General features: G+C 40.0%; 1 protein-coding gene across 1 annotated transcript in view; it reads left to right on the plus strand.

The window, feature by feature from the left end:
* The window catches only part of LOC149285527 (3',5'-cyclic-AMP phosphodiesterase 4D-like), a 161,502-nt gene that overhangs the window by 62,596 nt on the left and 71,082 nt on the right, over positions 1-27,824 (plus strand). Inside the window, exons 2-5 of the mRNA XM_089495281.1 lie at positions 8,719-8,910; positions 17,601-17,637; positions 20,633-20,706; positions 21,639-21,688. Coding sequence (XP_089351407.1) covers positions 8,719-8,910; positions 17,601-17,637; positions 20,633-20,706; positions 21,639-21,688 — 353 coding nt within the window. The remainder of the gene's footprint in view (positions 1-8,718; positions 8,911-17,600; positions 17,638-20,632; positions 20,707-21,638; positions 21,689-27,824) is intronic.

A 27,824-nucleotide genomic window follows, 5' to 3' on the forward strand; every position in this document is an offset into this window, starting at 1 on the left:
AGTCCCGCGCAGGGCTCTAGTAGCTACCACAACGACCCCTTGGTCTGTCTTGCACATGTTCTATAATGTCAGTGAAGAGACCTTATGAAGGCAAGTTCAACTGTGTAGTCCTTACTGTTTGCCAGGGCAAGTGTGATCCATGTTGGCTCATTTTTGTGACCAAGGACATAGGGTATACGTCACAAAAAAACTGGTTCTATAGAACACAGGCAGATGACAGCCTGATATCCCCTCTGACAATTGGGGCCATAATTTGTGGCACCAAGCTGTCAAATCGAATGTAACAGAGCTGTAACTGACTTACCTTTACATTCAGTGGGTATAAAAGTGTGGGCATTTCCTCCTGGTACCGACATCGCTGACGTGGCCAAGGAATCCCCGTATTGAGGCAGGGATTTGCAGGGTCTGTGGAGACCATGAACAGGCCTCCTACCACAGTAAGTCACTGACTGATCGCACAGGCAGGCTGTACACAGCACTTAAAGGGTCCCCGTAGGAAATGTACAGCGAAACCCTACAGGGCAACCCCCTGACTGTTGTGCAGGCGAACGCTAACAAGTGATGTCGCCAGAGGCGTTACAGAGGTTCTCCTGTGCTAATCTTTGGGGTCATAAAATATCCCAAGTGGATCTTTGGGCACTGCTCTCTGATAGACAGCATTGTTAATAAAGGTAAAATAAATTTTTTTTAAATCCCTCATTTATCATATAGTTTAAAAAAAAAAAAAAAAAAAAAAAAAGCATCCACAACACTCAGTTATCTAGTGGGTTTGCTACGTTTTACAAAAAAAATATGGAGTAATTTGAATTAGGGTGCAATAAAATAAATTTAGGGGATATTACTGAACATAAAGAGCATTTTTGGGGGGGCAAATAAAAAGCAAAATTATAACTAAGTGAAAACCTCCCAAAATGCCCCCAACTGTGCAAAAGATTGGTGATATGGCCCCCGAAAAAGTGTCAAAATTGCCCTAGTAAAATACCCTGGGGTGTCTTCATTTTATTAATTAGTTTTAAGGGTAGTTTTGATATCTGTGACCACTATTGAAGTTAGAATCCCACCATGCTAAAAAAAAAAATAATAAAATTAAAAGTTATACACATCTTGTAATGTGTGCCCTATATCACCTAAAATAAATGAAAATCCTGGGCGTATAGGGCGATTTCCACATCAAACCAAATGAATGAATATATTTTTTTCCCCCATTGGCTCTAACTTTGCGTAGTTTATGTACGTGTAAAACTGAAAAAAATGTGTAAATGTGTTTTAGGTTTACAAATTTTTTTTTTTTAAAACCAATCAAACAAATATATAACTTATGTGAACTTAAGTGAGAAAGAAGATGAACAGAGACATGAAAATTGCTGCTGTTTTGTAGTGTAAAAAGGCCTTGGTCCTTAAAGAGTTAAAATCAGCGCTTTAAAATATATATATATATATATATATATGTCCTTGCAAATTTACTTTTTTTTTCTGTTGCTCTTGTAACAAAATTGCTAAATTGTTTAATATAAAATCATCTCATCCGATTTCTTTGGTGGCAACTAAATGCCTTCTCAGCCAATTTAGAGAGTAAGCCTCTCGACTCTCGACACCGAAAGGGTACAGTTTAATATAACTTGATATATTGAGCGCGTGTTTTAAATTCTTGCTGCCTTAGTTTTCAAACCAAGTGCAGACTAGTGATGGTAAAATATAACAAAATATCCATTTAGCTAAAATAAACACCACGGAAGAATTGTAGTTAATACGCAAGACATTCTGAAGACGTAACGAAGAGTATACAAAGGCCTCGGGGCTTTTCTGGGTGTGCTGAATACTAAATGCCTTGAAATGAAGATTTGTTCCAGGGAATCAAGGAAAGTGACGTATTCTGCTTGGTGCGATGAGCCAGCAGGGCTTATTCCTTACAAACAGGAACTGTAACTGCAAACGTGTAATTAAAGTCACAGACGGGCTTAAAAAGGCAACAAGCTTTTTAGAAATCCCCAGCAATATAATAAAAATCTCCCTTTTGAGCGACTATGTGTAATGATGTGATGGTAGGTTTAGGCTACTGGATTTGAAGTAATAATTCCATTTAATTACTGGTTCTTTCAGGAAAATGGAAATGGAGTGGTTTTCCTGGTCTCCTTGGAATGAGAAAATAGCTCTAATATACAATTTTCATCTATGTGAAAGTAGATTTTATGATACATGAAAACTGATGGGGACCCACGGAGCAAGCTAAAACTAGGAGCCTGCTCAGTGCATGGAATAAAGATAGGTGATCCAACAAGAGAGTTGGGTTCTAGAGAACCCAATGCATAAAGCCTGAAACGAGCAATAAAGTACGGTGAAGATGTATGAGATGGGTTGGATTTGGGCCATGCTTGCTGAAAATTAGGTGGAGAATAGACAAAAAAAATAGGAAGTAGTCAGAAGTTGGGTTATAAGTAGACATGTGCATTCGTTCACGGAAGTGGAAATCCGTAGGTTCGCCGTCAGGGGTTACAGGGCAGTGCGAATGAGCCTATTGGTCGCCTACAGGGACCTCCTCTGGCATCAACCAGGTCAACAGTTCAACAGTTCTCCTTCCTACTACAAGAGGAAGAAAGAAAAGAGGAATGCCTTGCGGCCCTGTAATATAAGCTACGTGGTTCCGCTACAGTATCAGAGTTTTTATACTTTAGACAAGTAAAAGTGACTATGCTCTTTGTGTGTTCAGTCACTTATTTTTCTAGTCTGTTTGCTCAGTAAATGAGATGTGTATTATGCTTTTAGTAGGGCTCCTGGTGTCCTTTCAGTACTGATGACACTTATCACTGTATTGGGCTTGTTATTAACGGGCCGGAAACCTGTATAAAAGCTTTTTTTTTTATTTATTTTTTTTTTAATCCCCCAGCACTTTTTATACACATTTGTCATATGTGGAAATTCCATGCATCCACATCCCCACCAGCGGTGTGTTATATATATATTTTTTTTTGTGTTGTATTTCTATACTGTTCAATCCAGTGATAATTTGTAAATATGCCTTAAAACCTCTGTCTTATTTTTAATAATGTGCCTAATGTGCTTTCTCTAGTATTAAGTTATGTTACGCTGCTGTGAGTACTCTGTGAACTGCGGCTACCAAGTTCCTAATAGAAGCTATAAATTCTACATTGTTGGGAATCCATAGGGGCCGAACCACCCAACTTGGCTACAAGGCCAATTTGGTGCATGTTCCTGGTCCATTTAGCACCTTCTGTCATGGCTATTGGAATTTCCATAGAATTCCACAAAGCCACAAATACTGATTATTAAAGGCCACAACAGTCTGGCTGTTACACCAAGCTTAAATGGGTAATGGGTTTCTCACATGAAGAAATCTCATATCTTTTCAAGTTGTAAACAGCGTTGAGGCTCTTGTGGCCGTCTAGCCTTCTCCTGGCAAGATGGCGCCGTAGAGTGAAGCTGGACATCCTGGAGGAGCCAAGATATGGTGTCTGTCATTGCGCGACCACCTAAGTCCTAATATTATTCCGTCAAGGAAATAAAAAATAAAAAATCTAGTGGGGAATTAATCAAAATCTTTCCACAATCTTTTTTGTTTTATATCACTCCAAAGATACAAGGCCAGGCAGAGGGAAAAATACTGTGGTCTGAGTACTACTCCACCAAAGACATACTAAACATGAATACAAATACACTTTGGTTTAGATATCTGTGCAGTATTGGGATTTTTTAAAGGAACAACACCACCGTATTTGTAGCATACCCGTTTGGTTATGTCAAATCAGCTTTTTTTTAAAAAAAATGCTTTCCTAGTCTAGTTTGTCCATGATGGCACGCGTAGGTATGTACGGTATTAATGAATAGTAACCAAGCCAGGAACAAGGATTAAAGGAGCTGGTGATGCAGCGCTTGCGTATAACCTTCTTAATGCACTGTCATGAGGATTACTGATTGAAACCAGCTTCAAATAAAACTGAATCAGTTTATTTAAGAGTTCCACTGAACACCGGTTTCAGTTGAGGTTTATTTGTAATAAGTAATACGCTGTACTACGCTCAAACGCAATACTTGTGATGGTTGAATTACCCTTTGAGCTTCTTCCAGAAGTCAAACAAGTATTCCATTGTGATCTTGTAAGCTTGCAATTATCGGCGGTCCTTCCTGTTTCTAAAGCGATAGGCTTTGCTGGTATATGCGGCTGATAGTCTGATTGCTTTCGACTTACTTTTTTGAGACACAGGCCATGCAACCTGTTTGTAATAAGATAAAATAATGACCATATCTGACACAGCAGGGGACGCATAAATGGAACCAGTCATTAACCCATTGGCATCCAAGTGTTTAGGTGGCTTTCATCCATGATACATTAACAAATCACCTCTTTTTATTTAATACGTTCATACATATACACATATATATTAGACTTGTGCATTCGTCTTCGGGCGAACATGGAAACGAACACGAAGAGTGCGTTTTCGTGTTCGTTCCGAAGACACGCCGAGGAGAAGACGGCGGCGGTAAAACGTAGGCAAAGACGAAGACACACACCACGAAGATCTTCGTGATCGTCTTTGTCTACCATTTCCCCCCCCCCCCCTCTTCTAACTTACCTTGTCTTCGCGGCAATTCCTGGAAGTGGAAATCCGCAGGTTCGCCGTCACGGGTTACAGGGCAGTGCGAATGAGCCTATTGGTCGCCTACAGGGACCTCCTCTGGCATCAACCAATTGGTTGATGCCAGAGGAAGACCCTGCAGGTGACCAATAGGCTCACTCGCACGGTCTTTGTAACCCCTGACAGCGAACCTATGGATTTCCCCTCCCATTAACCCCTTTGATGCTGCGTTATCTAACACAGCATCGAAGGGGTTAACGGGAGCGGAAATCCATAGGTTAAAGGGCCGTGCAAGCGACCAATAGGCTCACTTGCACAGCCCCTTAACCCTTTAACATTTAACTAATTGAACAGGGAGGGAGACCAGTGGCATCGGCAGGGTAAGTTGCAGCATTGAGGTTTTAAAACCCCAATGCTGCAACTTGCCCTGCCGATGCCACTGGTCTTTAACTAATTGAACAGGGAGGGAGACCAGTGGCATCTGCAGGGTAAGTTGCAGCATTGGGGTTTTAAAACCCCAATGCTGCAACTTACCCTGCAGATGCCACTGGTCTCCCTTCCTGTTCAATGAGTTAAATGTCCGTACGAGCGACTTTATTGGTCGCTCGTACGGACATTTAACCCAGCACAGACTAACTAATTGAACAGGGAGGGAGACCAGTCGGATGTGCCGGGTAAGTTGCAGCATTGGGGTTTTAAAACCCCAATGCTGCAACTTACCCTGCAGATGCCACTGGTCTCCCTCCCTGTTCAATTAGTTAAAGACCAGTGGCATCTGCAGGGCAAGTTGCAGCATTGGGGTTTTAAAACCTCAATGCTGCAACTTACCCTGCCGATGCCACTGGTCTCCCTCCCTGTTCCATTAGTTACATGTCCATAAGAGCGACTTTATTGTCCGCTCGTACGGACATTTAATTAATTGAACAGGGAGGGAGACCAGTGGGATGTGCTGGGTAAGTTGCAGCATTGGGGTTTTAAAAGTCTGCACGAGCGACCAACAGAGTGGCTCGTGCAGACTTTTAAAACCCCAATGCTGCAACTTACCCGGCACATCCCACTGGTCTCCCTGTTCTATCAGTTAAATGTCCGTACGAACGACTTTATTGGTCGCTCGTACGGACATTTAACTGATAGAACAGGGAGACCAGTGGGATGTGCCGGGTAAGTTGCTGACGACCAATAGAGTTGCTCATACGGACATTTAAACTCCTGGCGCCAGAGCGGCTTTAACCCCGTATTAACTCCTTAACCGGGGAAAACGAAGAAAACCCGAACACGAAGAATGTCCGCGAATATTCGCCCGAAGAGAAGACAGGACCAGGCGAATATTCGCGGAATACGAAGTTTTTTTTTTTGCCGAAGACGAACACGAAGAGCCCCCTGGTGCCCAAGTCTAATATATATACATATACACACACATATGAGGAATCGGTCTTGCGCTAGTATAGATATTATTTGTAGTAAAGTTTTTGCTCAATCGACTTGTATGGCATGGAATAGACTTGTCGCTATCCTGAATATAAGACTAAACCAAGGATCGTGTACGGTTTAAGTCTCTTACAGCAGAAATAATGGGCCAGAAGATTCTGATGACTTCAGATTCTATGTTTCTATAACCCGCTGTACCGCTGCACTCAAACAGAGAAAACTAGGGGGGGAAAAAATTTGCTAAATAAAATCAGAAATAGAAATTTTATCCTTATATGAAAAGTGAATACCACTAATCGCCAGACTTTTGTGGATTTATTGGCATAAAATTGCTTGCGCAGTGGGGTCCATGGATCATTTCCATGCACTGTAAGTGAAGCTGTATGACACGTATGCACATGTAAGTTCTTTTGCAGTCGTGTTTGCTTTAAGACGACACGTTTTAACACTTTCAGTTCCAGGTGGCTAGGAAGCAGACTAGTATTTTAGAGAAATATGGTAACCAGAGCTGTCAAAGCTGATTGTTCCACTTTAAAGCAGATCTACCAGTTTCCCCTAAATAATACGTTTTACAACACTATACAACAAATAAACCCATGTAACCGTGTAGGAATGAAGATGCAAAGCAATATGTATTATTGATTATTGAATACTAAATGATGGCTTCGTACACACCCAGCAAAATGATTAAATATTAAAAATATCTTATGATCGATTCCTGAGGATTTCTTCACACTATATGGTCACGCTGTATATTGCTTTGTCCCCCACTAAATCAAAGTACCCCAATGTTAATGGGTCCTGTCTAATTCCAACATGTCTAAATTGCTTACCGTGGAACTGTAACCTACTGTGACCCATTTAATGGTCGGACTGTCATAATTACCAAACATAAATCAGAAGCCATAGGTAAGACTTCACATCTTTACTTATCCCAAATACTGTGGCAATTTCCCTTCATATTATTTTCCATTAAAAAAGTTTTCATCCTCCAAAATTCTAGAAGCCCAGATAAATCTTTAAATCTTCTTCTGCCGTATACATGCCCAACACCACCGACACCCTACTTGTTATAAAAATAAAATGGTTTCACTGCAGTCTGTGGAATAATTGATGTATTCTGGTATGATATCCGTTGTAATTGAATCCGGACCGATAGTTGTCTCCAGGTATAATTGCACTTTGAATGTAAAAACTTGTTAGAATAAACTCAATTTTCTTTATTAGCAACCTGCCTGCACTGGTAGATTATTGCTTAATCGGAGGCGATATTTCCAGTTTGAGGATGGTGGCTGTGACTTGTGTTTCAGGAACACTTTTAATGTAATGCCAAGTTAATAATGTTTGACTAGCAATATAACGAATATATTTAATAATCATAATTGTCTCTAAACACTGACTCTAGAATAGATCAATATAGATAACTGTTGTAATCGGTAACTCCATATACTTGGCCAAGTGCCGACCTGTATCTCCCCTGGATCTTTCCTCGTACTTTTCTCGAGGCTCGCTTCCGGCTTTCATTATTTTGGCTATAATATTGGATATTGAGCTGTATACTTGCAGCATTATCTAATCGGTTTCCCATCCTGAAGTTCTCTCCCTGTTCTTCCCGACCCTTACCGGCTGTCCAACAATAGAAAAAAAACTTGTTAAATTATCATGCAAAACACGAGAAAAAGTTAAGATATAGTGCTTATTTTAATCTACAAACACTAATACTTAGTTGTAGTTAGTGGTACAGAAAAGTAAAATGTAGGTATTGAGAAAAGTGATGAATTTTCCTTAATAAAGTCGTAGTTTAGACAGTAAAGTGCCCTTGGTATTGTTTGCCAATAACCTTGGGTAGATACCCAGCTCTGGCATGGGCTATTAAAAGGCAAAGTGCGGCTACGAGTGAATAGCAAATCCCATGATGTCCTGCTAGCGTGGAGGGGTTCCTTGCGCTGTATAATTCCATTCTAACAGAGAAGGTAGTATTTGTACACGATGCTCTGCCTGTTAAATATTGGTAGACGCCAGGGAGCACCGATTTGAGTTGGCATTACTTCCCGGACACCAGTAGTGAAATGCAATGTTTAAATAACACCGATTTCACTATTCAAAGTGTAAGGGCGGAAATATTTTCTAAAGCAAACATGGCATTGGATCTGCTGTGGGCATGCCATGTAACGACACTGCTGCTTGAATGATGCAATGCATGCCAAAGAGTTTGAATGCCACCAGCAGTTTATCAGACAGCATTACATAGAATGGTAGCACAGACAAACATAATGTACAGTTGGTGATAAGACGCTGGCTCAGAACCAAAGTAGAGAAACTTCTTGTAGTCTGCAATAAGGTCAGATAACGTTTGATGATCACCCCTGTCACATCATAACCTGTCCCTTTATGTTGTGTTTCTTGACATAGTAAGTAGCAGGTAATGAATGGATGATTATGGATTACTCTCAAGATAATAGAATGTGCTTTTGGACAAGCTGGAAAATAATCGAAATGTTGGCAATGTCTCAATGGGTGTTAGGATTTTTAAAAATGTCCTATAATATTTTTGTCTTTATTATTTTGGGGATAAAAAACATCTGTTGAAGTGAAAATGAGCATTTGCTAAACTGTAGTTATTAACCTTGTCAATACAATAGATTATGGACATCTCCACTTTTTTGTTTGGCTATAACACTTTATTTTCTTGTTTCAGCTTTGATGTGGACAATGGCACATCATCGGGACGCAGTCCCCTGGATCCCATGACAAGCCCAGGGTCAGGGCTGATTCTACAGGCCAACTTTGTTCACAGTCAACGAAGGGAATCCTTCCTGTACAGGTCAGACAGCGACTATGACCTCTCTCCGAAATCCATGTCCAGAAACTCCTCCATCGCTAGCGACATGTAAGTTAAACATAGCAATATGTTGTCCCGATTTACAAACATTGAGTAATCTTACATATTTTTGTTCTCTAGCAGATTAATATTTAAACATTTGAAAGGAATTAATTTAATTAGCATTTAATGTAATGGAATATGGGTGCAAGATGGCGTTTTCACAACCCACACAGCTTGTCAGTGCCATCTAAGTAGGATGATTTAGTTTTAGAAAGCTGTGGTTGCAGTTCCTTCACTTCACTACTCATTATGAAGGACCAACGCTGGCAAGTTTCTCCAGACTGAAGTGACTGATTTAACTATACATATTACAGGGTCAGCAAAGCTTTTCCTGCAGGAGAGCTGAAACACACAACTCTCCTGCTAGTACTTCCATCAACTCTCCTGTTAGATGTGGACTACCTTGGTCGCCGACGATGATGAGCATAATGGTTTATATGTTGCTTGAATTTTAAGATGTGGAATGGGTTAGAAGTCTAAGCCGGGGATACACAATTTATATGCACTGCACTCCGGTCGTAATCACAATAGTTATATTTAGCCTTGTGTTTACTTAGTGAATTGCCTTGGAAAAGTTGCTGTGGAGGAAGAAATGCTATTTACATATAATAGTCTATATTATCCACACTTTTATATGTGACAATAAGGCCAATAATAGCAGGTAAATGTGTTAAAAAGTAAGACTGATACTTGTGATAGAGCTGTTCTAATTCACAAGTTATAAAATGTCCCTAAACAGTGTCTGTGATATAGTTTACCCCCTTTTTAATAGCAATTTGGTAAAGTAACAACGTGAAAGCGAGTCCAGGGACAATTAGGAGGCTGCCAGGGGCAGATATAGTACCTCCCCCAGGTTAGCCCCCCCATATTAAGAATTTTTACAAAAGATCATTGCATTTGTTAGATCTTTGTTAGATCAGGTTTGATCAACTGTTTTTTTCGTTGGATCTACTCTAAAATAGGCAATATTAACAATCTTTTTCAGGGGGGCTAACCCGTAGCCAGCCGCCCCTCAACAAAAATTTCAACAAAATGTTACTGATTATGATAGCTCTGCGTTAGATCAGGTTTGATCAGATAATTTTTTTTAGATCTAGTCTAATTACTGAGATTACTTGCATATTTAATGAGGGGGGGCTGCCCCCCCCTCAACTGAAATTTGGATTTTTTTTATGGATTTTGGTCAGTGGCGTCACTACAGGGGGGCAATTGCCCCCCCTAGGATATTCCTTGCCCCCCTGTTGCCCCCCCGCCGAATTTGGAGTCACCCAGGACAGTCCCGCAATGGGACTTTAACCTCTTGACTGCTAACGACGGCATGGTGCCGTAGCTAGCAGTCCCAGTCAGGTGCTAACGACGGCACCATGCCGTCACTAGCACTACCCTACCTTGATGGAGGTCTGTGGACCTCCATCACCTCCTACCCCGGCGATCCGCCCCTCAAACTGAAGGGCATCACCTGGGCCACCCGATCCGCCCGGTGACGTCTCGCGCAATGACGCGATGATGTCACCGCGCAACTTTATTAACAACTGACAATTGTCAGTTAAAGAGGTATGGGGGCATGCTGCTTAGATGCCTGTATCTCAGGCATCTAAGCAGCTACAGACTCCCAACATATACCGTTGGAAAGGTAATTACTTCACCTTTCCAACGGTATATAGCTTGTAAAAAGAATAAAAAATGTTAAGTTAAAAAAATAAAAATTTTTAAAAAAGTTTAAAAAATTATTTAAACATAAAGTAGTTTAACTTAAAAAAAAAAGTTTAAGTATTCTAGCTAAATGATCCACTGTGGTAGCCAATGTTACCACAGTGATCATATAGCTATAAAAAGTCACATTCCCTTTTTAAAAATGGCCGATACTAATTTTTAATCCCATGATCCCTTTGATCATGGTGTTAAATTTAGCCAACGGTAGAGGGAGGCAATTTTTGAAATCCTGATGAACTGCAAATATTAATAAAATCAGCCATTTAGCCTGTGCAGTACGTGAGTAACCATCTTATCCCTGGAGCGCCTTGCATTTTTACTGCAAAACTTATTTTTGCTGTAAAAGTGATTTTTTTTCTCCCTTTACCATCATTTCTTTGGGATTGTAAGGGGAAAGAATGGTGTGTGCTTCTGTGAGTGAATGTATGGAAAGTATGGTGTGTGCTTCTGCGAGTGAATGGAGATAAAGGCGTGTGAATGATCAGTAATTAGGGTTGAAGCCTTGACGTGGCATTACTGCTCACGTAGGAAGTTAAATTATGGTACAAAAAGTACACATTTGCAAGAACTACACCCCTTGGCACATCAAATGAGGGGCTGTATGTGTTTCTAGTACAAACCTGGAGTGCGCAAGACACAAATGAACATGTTGCTATGGTTAGAAAAAACATATTTTCTAGCCAAAGCGACATATTCCATCATTATTTGTGCAGTCAACTTTTGTCCTAGAAATACATGTAGCTCCTCATTTTAAGCTCCAAGGGGCGTAGTTTCTTAAAATGGATGAATTGTCCGAATGAGGGAGAGCATGAGTTAATATGTGGATGAGTTGTCTGAATGAGGGAGAGCATGAGTTAATATGTGGATGAATTGTCTAAATGAGGGAGAGCATGAGTTAATATGTGGATGAACTGTCTGAATGAGGGAGAGCATGAGTTAATATGTGGATGATTTGTCTGAATGAGGGAGAGCATGAGTTAATATGTGGATGAATTGTCTAAATGAGGGAGAGCATGAGTTAATATGTGGATGAACTGTCTGAATGAGGGAGAGCATGAGTTAATATGTGGATGAGTTGTCTGAATGAGGGAGAGCATGAGTTAATATGTGGATGATTTGTCTGAATGAGGGAGAGCATGAGTTAATGTGTTTGTGTGTATCATAGATGTATAATTGTGGAAGGGCAAAGATGGCACTAGCAGGATGTTTGAGCCTTGGGGACCAAGATGGCACAGGCAGGGTGTGTATGGGACAATGATCGCAAATCTTGTGTGTGTTATCTGGGTGCTGGCCAGGTTCTATGTGGGCAGTGTGGACGCCAGAGCTGACTTTGGGGTGTGCAACCTGTGATCTATGCAGTAGAGCAGCAGGTAATGCTAGCAGAATGCTTGGTTGTATAGCGAGAGGTATTAGCAGTAGAAAGAGGGAAGAGATCATGCCGTTGTACAGATCACTGGTGAGACCTCACTTGGAGTATTGTGTACAGTACTGGAGACCGGATCTCCAGAAGGATATAGAAATGTTGGAGAAAGTGCAGAGAAGGGCTACTAAAATGGTTTATGGATTACAAGATAAACCTTACCAGGACAGGTTAAAGGATCTTAACCTATATAGCCTGGAAAAAAGACGTGACAGGGGGGATATGATAGAAACATTTAAATACTTAAAGGGAATCAACAAGGTAAAGGAAGAGAGTTTATTTAAAATGAGAAATACTACCACAACAAGAGGACACAAGCATAAACTAGAGGGGCAAAGGTTTAATGGTAACATCAGAAAATATTACTTTACGGAAAGGGTAGTGGATGCATAGAATAGCCTCCCAGCAGAAGTGGTAGATGTTAATACAATGAAGTCATTTAAGCAAGCATGGGATAGGCATAAGGCCAAGCTAGATATAGGATAAGGGCAGGTACTAAAGGAAAGTACTCAGAGGTCGGGCAGACTGGATGGGCCTACTGGTTCTTATCTGCCGTCACTTTCTATGTTTCTATGTAATTTAGGGGGTTTAAAATATACCTTTAATGCTGTGTTTTTATGTGAATTCCAATTGACCTACACCTGCAAAGCTGGGTTTCTGTGTTATTCTGTAGATCCATATCTGCTATGCTATGTTTCCATACATTATTTATGTATACCTGCAAATACAGGGTTTGTATGTCTTGTTCAGTTGATTAATACCTGCAATGCTGTTTCCATGTATTTATTTGATCTATACCTGCAATGCTACATTTCATATATTATTATTGTATACCTGCAAATACAGGATTTGTATGTCTGATTCTGTTTATTTGATATATACCTTCAGTGCTGAGATCACAAGTGAATTTCAATTGATCTATACATGCAAAGCAGGGTTTGTGTGTTAATGTGTTGATCTATACCTCCTATCAGCAGCAGGATATAATATTTATATATATATATTTATATATATATCGGCAGCAGGGACTAATAATATATATGGGCAGCAGGGGCTAATATATATATATCAGCAGCAGGATCTAATATTAGGCCCTGAAATCATTTAGTGCAAAAGTTAAGGTATTGTGTTGTTTAAAGGATTTCAAGGATTAGTCGTACCAAATTGTGGCTTCAGGCTTCCCATGTTGAATGATCAAGTATTGTATTGTCCAATAACAAAAGTATCATTCCATAGCACATTACTTTTGGCAATATATATATATATATATATATATATATATATATATACCGGTGTGTGTGTATATATATATATATATATATATATATATATGTTTTTTCAGTGTTATGATTTAATGGCGGAAATTATTAATGCCCCCCTAGTTTGACTGTGGTATCTTGTGTGCCTCCCCTATATATTGTTTCTAGAGTCGCCACTGATTTTGGTAGATATTGGTTAGATCCGGTTAGATCAACTGTTTTTTTCGTTAGATCTATCACGCAGGAGGCGGTATTCACAATCCTATTTTGTGTGCGGGGGATGGGTATACATACAAGTTGCCCCCCACAACTGAAATGTTGAATTTTTTTTAATGGATTTTGGTAGATATTCGTTAGATCCGGTTAGATCAACTGTTTTTTTCGTTAGATCTATCACGCAGGAGGCGGTATTCACAATCCTATCTTGTGTGCCTGGGGTGGGTATACATATGGACTGCCCCCCCCCCTCAACTGAAATTTGGAATTTTTTTTATGGATTTTGGTAGATATTGGTTAGATCCGGTTAGATCAACTGTTTTTTTCGTTAGATCTATCACGCAGGAGGCGGTATTCACAATCTTATTTTGTGTGCGGGGGATGGGTATACATACGAGTTGGCCCCCCCTCAACTGAAATTTGGAAAAAAATGTATGGATTTTAGTAGATATTGGTTAGATCCGGTTAGATCAACTGTTTTTTTCGTTAGATCTATCACACAGGAGGCGGTATTCACAATCCTATTTTGTGTGCCGGGGGTGGGTATACATATGGGTTAGCCCCCCCTGAAAAAGATTGTTAATATTGCCTATTTTATAGTAGATCTAACGAAAAAAACTGTTGATCAAACCTGATCTAACAAAGATCTAACAAATGCAATGATCTTTTGTAAAAATTCTTAATATGGGGGGCTAACCCGGGGGAGGTGATATAGTTTGTTTTCTAGTCAGGTTACCAAAAGGTTTGGTTTCAGATGGCGGTTGCTCTATAGTAAATTTTACAGCTCCTAATCCATTATATAGTAGATATCATCACATTTAAATAAGAGTTTAGTGGAAATCTTCCTACAACTCATTGACTCCATTATATATTATGAAGGACCAACCCCAGCGAGCAGTGGGTTTGGGAAACTTCGGCCGGTTCAGTGTGGACTGCATTCTTCAGAGGGTATGAAGTTTATACCGAAATAAATAAAAAAAAAAATGGGCATGAACTGCAGTAGAAGTTTCTTTGAAAAGCTGTAGTCGAGTTTGGAAAGAAGTAGTCATTATCAACAATGAGAGGAGCATGTGTGGAGCGAGATAGCAGCCGTGGTATGAAGAATAGTTACTATAAATACGTAAGTGGTGTAGACATGTGTAGCTGGTTCCTCTGCGAGTCCTTTGATAGCGTGTGCTAGAATGTCTGATTATACCCATATTATGGAATGCCGGGGACTGGTATCACTAGATATCCGGGGCTGTGTTCGTTATTTATAGCATTTCTGACAAATGATCTGTACTATACGAGAATACAAAATAATTACCAACTTTGTATGCATCAGCAGAGCAATAGTTTAAATACCTATGATATATTTGGCACCCTAGCCCCCAGCATAGTTTAGATTATTTCCCAGCGCAGGGATACGATGCCGTAGTATTTATAGTGTAACTGGGACCCTTACAATAGAGATCTCTAACCAGCCCTCCGAGTAATCGAGGCATTGGGAGCCGTAGACCATGCTACCCTAGGCCAGAATACACACCACTATAAAGACATGTTTTAGATTTGTGGCAACCAACCCTATGCTTCTACTGAAATGACCACATGTAGGTGTTTCCTGATGATTTTCCAGACAGGGGGCATCTTTAATTCTAACAGGGCCCTGGGCAATCCCTGCGGTTGGGTCGCATACATACTGTATATAGTCTGTATGCCCATGGTGTTTTATAGGGGACCTCATGCTAGCTCATCCTAATCCAGATTCATTTAAATTTTAACGAAATTTGACAAACGAGGAGGGGCCTGAATGAAAAAAAAGAAATCCAAAGCATTCATTCGCTCGTATACTCTCGTGTTCTCGCTGTCATCCTTCCTCATGCTCTTTCTCATATGCTTTGTCTCCGCTGATGACTTCCGTGTCCTTGTCTCTGTTCCCGCAGCTTTGCTTCTTATCTTGCCTCTTTCTTCGGTCTTTGTCTGCTTCTCCCCTTGTCTTCTTTCTTCTCACTTCAGCTAAATGGCAGAGCCCCAAGATGCACCTTATCCCCCGATCGGCAGAACTGGGACGAGGCTATTCCCGTGATGCCACTCTTTTGTGGAAGTTCTCAGATAGGCCAGAATAATGCTTTAGGACCTTGATCTTTAATTACTTGGGTGCCAGAGCAATATGCAATATTCCAACCTTGCATCACTTCACTGACAGGGAAAATAATAACTTGGTTTCAGATTTAAATTCACTGCAGAGCAACTCACTATTCTCACTCTAATGCAAACAGTCAGTTTCCCCCGAAGTTCTATATTATTAGTACATCTCCAAAAATCAATAAAGAATGGGTTTATCAGAATTTGTTCTGTCAATGATACCCAGGATGGGTTTTAGCACTTTTTGAGCCAGTATTCCACAAATAAACACAGAACCTGACTGCAGAGTAGAACCGTTCAATAGTCTGCCCGTTATTCCTCTCGTAACAACTCAAACCTTAATCAGGCCTCAGTTTTAGATTCAGAATAGCCCCTTCCCTCTCTTAAGCATGTTTAAATTCTCTTACTGTATTAACCTCTACCTCTCCTGCTGGGAGGCTGTTCCACTTATCTGTGTATTTGTCCCTTTTGAGAGCCAGCGAGTACTTCTGCTGTGCATATGTTGAAGGGTGGACTGTGACTGTGTTTATTAATCTTGCAGATGGCTATATATCACAGGAACTGATTTTCTGACAAAATATCTGGAAATCCAATTAGGAAGGAGTTAGCCCCAACTGTAAAGTTCTCCATGAAATCCATAAATACGTGGGATACATTTATGGAGTATTTTTTGAAACATTTTGTCCAAGAAAGGCATGAAAGCTATTTGGATAATACTAAAAATAACTTCTGGTATAACATAAGTAAGTTGTCCTGGGAATGGATCGTGTCTGTGGCCGCTGTGGGTAAAAGTGTCACATACGAGAACCTCTGCCTTGCTCTTAGTCGATATGTTAATACGTTTGGAACGGTATCTTTAAAGGCCTGTGTAGAAGAAAAAGTAGTTATTTTATGGATTAAAGAGAAATATAGAATATATGTTTCTGCTGGATGTCAGAGTTCTAAACGTTCTGTATTCCTTCTTAAAGCATGGGTGTCCACCGTTAATTTCTAAGTGGAGGGCAGTTTAGTCATACATTTTTTTTTTTGCAATTTAATTGTAGGTACAAACATTCTACTATATGACCTGCAGATTTTAACCCCTTAATGACAAAGCCTGTACATGTACGGGCTCAAAATGCATTGTTTTCAATGGGTTTAGGGACCCCCCCCCATTGTCCTTAACGGGTTAATTTTCATTCATTGAAACCAGGGAAGGCCTGGCAATTTTCAGCTCAGGGGCAACCCCAGGAAAAGACCCAGTTATATGACGGCCAAAAACATGCTTAGTCGTCCAGTCCTGTCGGAGACACGTTCACCGAATGGGGGGCTGTGCAGAAATCCTACGATAGGGTTCTGGAATAAATCAATTTACTGCCACAATCTGTGTTACTACACTGCATGTGGGATTGCAAGCAAAACACAAAAAGCTTTAAAATAGTGGCCCATAATCTTCAAATTTGTGCATGCGAGCAGCATTTGCCCTCCCCAAATTTAAACAAATTTAAAATGCATCTTTTTGCAAGTAAAATCTAATTTTTTGTTTATTTTCAATTATGGTGTGTCTGTGTAACCTTAAAAAGACCAAAGCTGCAACATTCTAGATTGTAAGCTCATTTGAGCAGGCCCTGCTTACTAAATTATTTGATGCACCACTTGGTTACCTACTGAACGGCGCTGCGGCATATGATGACGCTAAATTAATAAATTATTATATATCTAGGTCTGGCTCATGATTTGAGGAGGAATGCTGCCTCAACCTCCACCTCTCATTATTTTGGTCCTCACCACGATCTGTAGAGATGCTTGCGATGAATTTCTGCTTGACTCCTGTGTGTAGGTAGATGCGCCAAGCCATGCAAGTGGCCGGACTTTTAATTATGTTTAATAAACAGGCAACTAACAAACTAGATGTTCTTTTCATTTTAGAAATACTCTAACAAAGGCATTTTTTTCACAATGTTTCTTTTTTTTTTTTTTTCTAGACATGGAGATGACTTGATTGTAACACCATTTGCTCAGGTATGTTCTGCAAATGAATGATTCTGTTATAATAATGTACCATGTTATTTCAGTGCATACAGTTCTTGGTTTTAGAAAGTTATATAAATGTCTACATCATTATCTAGGGGTAAATAAAATATCTGCATTAATATTACTATGATTATTAAAAATGAGTGTATAAATGCCTGCTTTTATCATTAAATAGTGGTAATGTATACACTCAAATGCCCCCCCCATTATCTACCCTTCCTCTGCCCCCCCATTATCTACCCTTACCCCCCCTTGTACTTACCTTTCAGCAGTCCTGCGGTGAGTCTCCCTGCTCGGTCTCGGTGACTGCTCTTAATTCTGAGTCATCTTCCGGAGCCCAGCAATACAAGCCGGCACCGAGACCGAGCTAGAGGGCTCGAAGAGGAGAGAGAGAGAGGGGCGCCGAGCGGGTACTGACAACTTGGTAAGATAAAACCACTCAGCGCCCTCTCTCTCCTCCGCTTTAAAAAAAAAAATTAAAAAAAACTTTAGCTTTTTTTTTCAAGGTCTTTTTTAATCTATTTTATCGTACTAAAAAGTAGGGAAATGGAAACTAGACTTGTGCATAAATTTTACTTTTAACAACATTCACCAATTTCTTTAATTCGTATCAGTGTCCGAAAACAAGGTTTTAGTTTGTATTTCATTCTTTTTTTCATTCTCACACTTACTTGCATTCTCTCACACCCTCTCTCACAATCTTTCATGCTCTCCCTCAATGTCTCCAAACTTCTCTTCCGACCGCTTCTGTGTCCCTATCACCTTTCCTGAAGCTCCAGATTTTCTCTTGCCTTTTCTTGTTCTTCTGTCTTTTCTTTGTCCGCTTCTCAGTGGACCAGGCCTACCGGAAAAGTTCCACAGAAGAGCAGACCCTCCAGGAACAGCCATTGGCGAGGGGAAGCTGTCCCCGTGGCTTCGCCCTTTTGCAGAAGCACTCAGGCCAGAATAATGCAGACAGTTACTTCTGCAAAGGGCAGGGCAGAGCCACGTGGACAGCCTCTCCCCTGTTCCTCCAATTGAAAGTTTGAAAGAAGACAGAAGGACAAAAAAGAAGTAGAAACAGAGCTGGGGGAAAGGAGACAATGAGTGAGGGAGAATGTTAGAACTTGAGTGAGGATCGGTGAAAACGCCCTACAAATTTTGTCCAAACCTAAAAGGGGAGGAAAGAAATTCACCTAAAAATGAATGGACCAGAAACGAAAAATTTTAATAGTTTTTGAGCCATTTACACAACTGTCTATCCAGTCCTTAACCCCGTATTTACAGTTTATGCACAAAGAGCAGGAACAAAAATGGTTCAGCAAAATGTTTAACTTTAGACATGAGCCAAATTGTGGCATAAAGCTGTCACTTATTGACGTGATACAAAAATCATGTGGGCTCTCACGGGTGATATAAATCGCATTGCCACCACCGTCATAGTGTTCTATGGACAGAATCATGTGATTACTATGCTTTAAAAGTTAAGGTCACGCATGGCAGCAGGCACCTCTTTAAAATAATTAAAAGGTCCTCTATGTAACCATGACAGATCCCTTAAATGACACAAAGCACAGAGAAAAAATCTTTAATTTTCAGACTGATTTATACATTGATTATCTTGTGTTATGTCTGAAGCTTGGAAGCAGTTGATAGAAAAAAAAAGTTTAGGTACATTTTAGTCATCTGGAGTATTTAGAAAGTGAATGAACCTTACTAATCTGTAAGCCACTGCAATTAACCATCCAACACAACTTGTTCAAACGTTTTTAAGCAGAATTTAACCACAACCTTTGACTTCTTCCCAAAGGACCACTCCAAACAGTAACAAATGTAATAAAAAAAATGTATGTGCACATTGGGTAACATTAAGTTTCCTGATGTTGAAGCTGGTAGTCTTTAAAGATTCAAAAGTTTCACTAAACAAATGCACCTTTATCTGGTTCTTCGGTATAAGATTAAACCATATATTCTGGAATGAAAGCGCAAATAGATCAGTAAACAGTACCAGGGCCAGTCTTAGTGCCAGGCAAGTCAACAGTGACCCCAGCGTGTACAAGTCAGCCTGGTATCGGACAAGATCCCTGACGGTTTGTGGGGAACATGCACAAGAGATGTATTCTAAAAGTATAAAAAAGTATAAAAAGGCATGAGGGTATACTGGTGTGAGAAACAAAGGGGCATCTTGCCTGGGGGGCTGTTTGGTTTAGGACAGGCCCTGAGCAGTACCATACGAAGAGTGATAGTTAAACGAAGTTAGATAATACCCACTGTACAGCGCAGCAGAATATGATGGCGCTATATAAAACAATACAATAATAATGGTCAAGCGTCCGAAAGAGTTAGACCGCGTACGCCTGAAAGGACGGTACTTGAGCACCACCTGGTGGCCACAAGGACCAGTAAAGAGACAAAGACATAAATCTGAGTCTGAGACTTTTTGTGAACCAATAAATCCCAAAAGGCAATAGTTCACGGCACCAAAATTTTGATATTAAACATTTGCATTCATCCTCTGCTTAGCAGCATTATTAGACCGCACCAGAATAAAATCACCATGTACTGAAAATAATCTTCCCAACTATAAAAGCGAGTCATTTGTCCTGTGAGCTAACAGGATTATTTCTCACAGAAACCGTAACCTTATATCCAGGGGATAGAGATTTTTTTAATTTATTTTTGGCAATTTTATAGTAGTAGATTTGGCTGCATTCATCATTTTTTTCCAACCATAAAATTACAGTTTAAAATCTGGTATGCATGAAATAATGAATTATGCACAATTATATGTAATTAAAAAATATATATTTCCATGGAGGGCTTGAGCATTGGCCAATACTGATGTTTCTAATGCCACATTTAGTTACAAATGTTTTGAATTCAGCAGTAGGTGGGACAGAACCTTTAATGTGGTTTTGCCCACTATGATGCCCTAACGGTGTTATGTCTTGGTATGTAAAATATACATTTAATGATTGTTTACCATGAGTGATTTGTATTTCAGGTACTGGCCAGTCTGCGTACTGTAAGGAATAATTTTGCTGCATTAACCAACATGCAAGATCGGGCACCCAGCAAGTGAGTATCGGAGACCTCGTTGTTTTATACAAATACGTTTGCCACATAGACTCAGGTTTGGACTAATAATAATTTCCACAGTGCAACTGCTGTAAGAGAAACCGCTGAGAAAGTTTGGGCACTCTTTCTTCTCTTACGATGCCTTCACAGCAGCCAGGCGTGTTACTGGGTTGTGATCTGGGGTAAAGCCCGATAATAACCGAAAGACACATTTCACCCACCCTTCTGTGGCTCCTTTCCGTACATATGCATAAAACTGAAGCTAACTAAAATAGAAGCATTCCCAAGACCCTATATATCTTTACCCCGCTATATGCTTCTGGCTTTCCTCGTCATATCAGTGCCACGTCCATAGGCAGCCTGCAGGATTACCCTGGTGTCCTTGTCTCTGTTATGTGAAGCTGGAAGGGGGCCGTGAAAGATGGTGCCCCCTACAGACCAGTGACCACGGTTGCATCTACTCCCTCTCATACGTTATTGTTAATACCATTTCCTAGATTAGGCAACATGCAATCTCCTCCAATGGTTGGGCTACAACCCTGCAGATCATTGCCAGTCTGGATGGCTGCTGTTCATGTTATGTGGCTATAACCAGTGGTTCATCGGCTGGTAAGCTCATCTTTAAAGTAAGAGAAAGTTATACAGCATATACATTTGTGCCATCCATAAACAAAAATATTCAGACTATAATAGAATAATATTTTAACAATATAAATTGATGCAAATACTGCTAATATTACCAGGACCCTTTTATACTGCCCTGTAGTCTGTATTCCATTTGGTTGTAAAGCAAGACCCATTGCAATTAATTCGCTTTCGTCTTTCATTAGTGTTAGTTTTGTGTTCTGCTTCCTGATGAATTCATTTAATTAACTGGTGTGATGGGTGGCTTCAACGTAAAATTTAATTCTAACAAATCTTATTCTTTTCAGGCGTTCAACAATGTGTAACCAACCATCCATCAACAAAGCAAATATACCAGGTACGTCAAAATCTAACGGAAACTTTCCATTACCTAAAATATGTTGCGCAATATTCTAAAAATCAGCATTCGAACATAAAGTATGTTTTCTGGGGTTTTTTATGCTGTATTATACTAAAAAAGAATCTGGCCGTATCTGAGGAGTGTGGCTTCTCATTTTAACTCGAGTGTTGCGTTCATAATGTTCAGATATGTCTCATGCTATGCAGACTGATACAACGTGTGGACTTGGGATGGTAAGAGTCTGAAATCTGGGCTGCACAATGTTTGACGGGTTGGTTTTCAATGCGTTTGAGTAGGTCCTTCTTTAGCCGGAGTGTAAAGGGTTAAATCAGAGTTTTTGAGGACGAGATAGATTCATTAGCTGCGGGTTCTGATTTGCAAAGGAATCTCCGGTTTAATACAAGTCCGTGGGTTTGATTTGGCCGTTTGTATACCGTGCAGATTTTTTTATATGTGGTTGTTGAGTTAAATATTGCTATTTATTGTGTGGGTAACATTTGGACAGCAGCTGCCATTAACCTCTCTGTGGTTGATTGGGTGATCAAGCACGATAGCTAATGTAGGGCTGCATCTCCTAATATACGTTGAGAGTTGGAGAATTTAGTGTATAGAGGTCTTTTAGCGTATAGAAGGCTTTTCCAGTTTCTGTGCTGCGCTATGGACCGCATTCACTAAGCTGCGTGAAAAGTTCTCACAATTTTAGCGGGTGCTGCGTGGCTTCGTAAATCCATTTGAACCATGACTTGTATTATCCTCAGCCAACATGGGGCTGGAGTGTTACTAACTTGCTGAAAAGTTATGCGCACAGACCGTAATTAGTAAAGTTTGGTAATAATGGCGTAAAGCTCAAGAATAATTGTCAGTGTTCGCCATAGACTTCCTTTGCCTGTATCTGTCTTTATTTTGCATTTCTATACTCTCTAAGCTGTATGCTTAGAGAGCCTGGACGTGATACTGATATGGTTTTGATAAATTGTTTGTCACTTGTTTACTGATTTGGATGTCACTTGCGCAGAGTACTTTTCATAACCTAGATACATAGAACTAATATAAGAACCGTTCGGCCAATTGGGTCTGTCTGTCTTTCCGGATTTAAACAGTCCAACCTTAATTCTCGGTCCCATCCTAAATTCAGAATAGACATGCGCCTAACTGATGCATGATTAAATTCCCTTTGCTGTCTTTACCACCTCGGCTTAGAGGCTGTTCCGCTTATGTAGCAAAGTAAAACTTCCTTTACATCTAAAAAAGAACAAAAAAAAATCATATCCCTAATCCAACGAGCCAGAAACCTGAATAGTTGCCGTCATGCCTTCGAGCTGCCTCCTATTTGCCGGCCTTTCCCAGCTTGAATTCGGCGTGATGTGACAGTGCTTCATTTATTATGTGGGTGAATCCATTGATTTAAGCGGCCAAAAAACCCACCACATGTCCTACCGCCACATCACCCATGCGGGTATAACAGGCAAACCTATAGGTGTCTCTGTACGAAGGGATGGACTGGGAATAAAAACCAGCTCTGGAAATAACACCCGTCCCAAATAGTGCCGTTACTGTGCAGAACATATTTGTGTGTCTCTTCTGGTGTTGCCCAGACGTGACTTGCCAGCCATTAATCTCTGAGGCTGCCAGCTACATGGAGGAGGGCCGACAACCTACTGGCAATGTTTCCTCGGATCACCAAATTTGCTTTGCTTGGCCCAAATACATAATCTTCGCATGCCTCGGGACAGTCCCGATTTTGCCACTCTGTCCCGCTTTTCAGGAGGGAGGTAGAGCTCAGTTGGTCAGCGTGACTCGAGACTGCGGGGTTGTCACTGTCTGTGACACTGGAGAATCCATACTGCACATGCGCAGGGTTTTGTTACATACAGTAACTATTCTCAAACGTGCACTGACATTTTTCTGGGTTCTGCCTCTGGGAAAGTGACTTTAATAGGGAGCGACGTGCGATCCTAGCACCAGCGTTAGATAAATAGATCAGGACTGTCCCAAAAAACGTCCTACTGCTTACAGAGGTCCTCAAACACATGGCCCCGGCAACGGCTTCCGTTGGTCTGAGTCTACAGAGTGAGGGTATTTCTTCACACCTGAAGATGTTTGATTACTGAGTCCATCAAGCAAATGACACCAGACCCAAACTCTGGTGCCCTTTTTCTCGCAGACACCTTTTATTTTACTACAACCCTCAAAACAGTCTAATCAATGTGATAACTAGGCAGTCAGACAGAGTAAATACTTTATGGAATATGACGTAATCCTGCTAGGGTTCTCCTGTGAAAAGAACCAAACTGAAACAGCATAATAGATAGTTAATGTTAGCTGTCCAATAAACACCATGATCAAGGACTCGGACTCCTTATTCTGAGATACTTTCATGTGGTTAAAGTTTTTGTTTTGTGTGAAAGGCAGAGCTGTGTACTTTCACAGTTGTCCACCAGAGGGCAGGAGAGTACATGCTATTGCAAACGCCATCATTTGTGGTCAGTTTTGTAGTAAGGTTTCTGATGTTATGATTGACTACAAATAATGACTTGTGTTCAGGGGGGCTGGCACCTTCTGGTCTAGGGGGCAGGTAAAGCCAAGTGGTCCACACACTCACATTTTCCCCAACTTAGGCTAAAACACATGTACACTCATGTTAACATATACTTCCTCTCACTTACACATACACATGCATGCATAAACTAACATACACATTTATGCTCACGCACCCTTAAACATTCTTGCTCTCTTTCAAACACATTGCCATGCTCACACTCATATTCACACAGACACATACATATATACTCTGTTCCTTACCCTCTCACTCACTTGGACTCTCGCTCGCCCTTTATCTCACTTGCAGCTTTCTGTCTCTCCTCGCTTTTACACATTGTGTTTTGTGACCCTGCTGTGTTCTGGCTGGTCCAAAATTGTTCAAGCTAGAGTGGCCCTTTGTGAACAATTTTGGACCAACCCAGGGGAGAGTCCTGTCCCTCCTGTGTCCCATTTTAAACATTTGGACAATTATAATTAATGAAAAGCATGCACCAAGTTATAATAGAACGGCAAATTATTTTAATAAAGGAAAAGTTTACCTACAGAAAATGGTAATAAATGAAGTATACCGCACTATACTATATTTTAGTATTACGTAGTGCTAGCATATCACAGTGTACATCCTTAAAATATAGTTTGTATTATTCCATTGTGCATCGGAATTATTATCCGTGTTCAAACAGAAGGTGGCAGAGCTTTCTGTGCATACTCATAGTGTTACATAACACAGTGTTATCCAACAGAGCTTTTCTTTGCCTAATGAAAAACCCTTTGCCAACGGCTGAGGTAGAGGGGGATTAAAAGCTTAAAACATTATTTAGGCCTCTGTGACGTTCACTGTGTCATTTAAGTACTGTAATGGTATTGGAGATGAGCTAATTTCTGTAAAAGGAATTCTCTAAACCCTACAGGGTTAAAAAAAAACAAAACATGCACTCTTTTCTAGGTCAGTATGTCTTAATTGATATGCTACAGTGAAAAAATGTAACATAAATAAGGTTTGTGTTACATGTCTTGTTTCGCTATTTTAGCAGTATGTGTATATCTATACACCCGTAGTTTTTATGCCTAGAGTCTTTAGTTGAGGTTGATACTTTTTATTGGGTCAAAATAGATAAAAAGTTGCATGAGATTCAGGACCTATGAGCTGTCTTTCTTCTGATGGAAACCTGGATTCTACTTGAGACCTCTAAGGACCCTTTGAGTTGACTCTTTTTCTTGGTCGGCCCAATACAACCGGAGACTCCATTCCCTCTTTTATCAATATGGTTTTATCCATTTCCCTATTAAAATTATTCTTCCTTACTAGTATGCTATCCATTCTGGCAGTTCTGTAGCATTCTAAAGATAGCTTCCGACACATCATGGGCAAGAGCACCTAACTGAAGGACACTATTTTAATTTGTGTTTTACAAGAAAAAGTCATGTCCTCTGTTTTGACTCACATATACCATATAAAAGTTGCACTAAAGTTCTTGATTTTTTGTAAAGTTTTTCTTTATAGTTGTTATAATGTAGCCTCGAACATGTGTTGTCTAAGTTAACGTCCCCTGCACACTTATATATATATATATATATGTATATATATATATATATATATATAAAACACTTTCAGAAAGATGGTCAGCACTCCAGGTCTTTAAATTGACAATTTCATTTTATTCAAAGTCAAGTCGACGTTTCAGTCATTACTGACTTTCATCAGGACATCCTGATGAAAGTCAGTAATGACTGAAACGTCGACTTGACTTTGAATAAAATGAAATTGTCAATTTAAAGACCTGGAGTGCTGACCATCTTTCTGAAAGTGTTTTATATGGAAACTGCTGGTTACTAGCACCGGGCTTGGAACATTTGGAATGGTGTGCAATGGACTCTGTGAGTAAATATATATATATATATATATATATATATATGTGTGTGTGTGTTTTTTTCAGATATAGGCACATATCGATATTTAGTGAGCCATACCCACTAATGCTCATCTGGTTATAACCTTTTTACTTCTCTTATGTCTGGATAATAAGTAACAATTGTACCAAGTCTGTTATAATACTGCTTTATTCACTCTCCACTAATTTTAGAAAAATAAGCTTAAAAAAATATGCGGTTAGTGTTATTCTAAAACAACACTACATGACTTAAACAAAATATTTTTAAAGTAAAATCCAAGGGTATTCTTACTTAGTTATAAAGCTGATAACATGAAAGAATATAGATGTGGTTTAGTATGCTGTTTTGCTCTGTCCCATTAACTTTATTTAGATCACTGGGCAACTACACTTAAAGATATAGCTTTTCTCAAACTTCCTTATTAATATTTAATTATGCAACGGTGGTAGCCAATAAAATGTTTAGTGGTAATTTGTATAACGACTGACAATGGTAAATATATTTTATGGCATTTAAGCCGGTTAATGCAAGTTACCTTTGAAATCTAATTTACCTTTAGGCATAGGAGTGATCATAGGAAGTTTTGGGGGCAAACATTAACCTGGGATAAAAGTCTCGCTAAGAAAACTGCCCCAGAAAACAAGGACATCTGGTCAACCTACATAATCAACACGTCTTCCCAGTTCCCCTATGATACATTGACTGATGACGTCCGTTGGACATACTGTTTCAAGGCAAGTCCCGTAACGCTCAGCCACCAGAGTCTTGGTAATGAGAACTTTATGTGACTCATTGGAACTAAATCATTTCTACGGGGAATGATGTAATTACTCTAAACCAGGGTGGCTCTTCGACTACAGCTCCCACGGTGCCCAGTTAGCTACAGGTTAGATGCTGTTGTCAAAAACCGGTCTGTTAATGTTGTCTGATTAACTTTGTAAATGGGTGTTGTGGCGTGAGGTAGCCGGCCAAAATTCTCTTGTTTAGAGATTATGGACTTGGGGTCATGCTGAATGGCAGATTAATCATCTTCTAAAACTAATTAGCATGTCTGGAATGGCATGCTAATTTGTAACTAATGGCTTTACGTACATAATATATATCAAGTTTAATGAGGCTTGCAGAAGACAGGAAAAGGAGGCCAACTGTGTTGCACTGGAACGACAGCATAAACCTCAAGGCCAGTAGACCATTGTGCTGACCATTAGCAAAAGCACGTGTCATATATTAACCAATCTGTGTAAACATTATACTCTGACATCAGCTCTTGGCTTTAGGAAAACAAAGATTTCCCCCGTGCCCGGGTTCAGTACGTCGGCCTGAACCGCTCAACCAAAACTCAATCGAATTGTACTTACAATAAGTGGATTTTAAGCATGTGTGTTAACTTCAGGATTATTTTTATAATCTTTTGGTTGTTTCTGTAGCCAGTTTGAGTGTAGTACAAATTGCTACTTGTTTTACCACAGTGCGCATTTGTTAAGTGTTTTGAACGCTCATTGAGGTTTAGTTATTTTCATGCAGTAAAGGAGCCGTCTATGAATTATTTCTATAACTCCCATACACCAAAGCAGGAATTGGTGCTTAACTGGCAGTGGGGACTATCTGGCCTGCCTGACTGAGTGGACCGCAAAATAGCCACCTGTCTATTCAGTAAAGTCAGCTTATCCTTCAACCTGACCACAGATCAGGTCAACTC

Source organism: Sceloporus occidentalis, unplaced genomic scaffold (genome assembly GCF_023333645.1).
Source record: "Sceloporus occidentalis isolate IW3139 unplaced genomic scaffold, rSceOcc1.0.p SCAF_78, whole genome shotgun sequence".
NCBI lineage: Eukaryota > Metazoa > Chordata > Lepidosauria > Squamata > Phrynosomatidae > Sceloporus > Sceloporus occidentalis.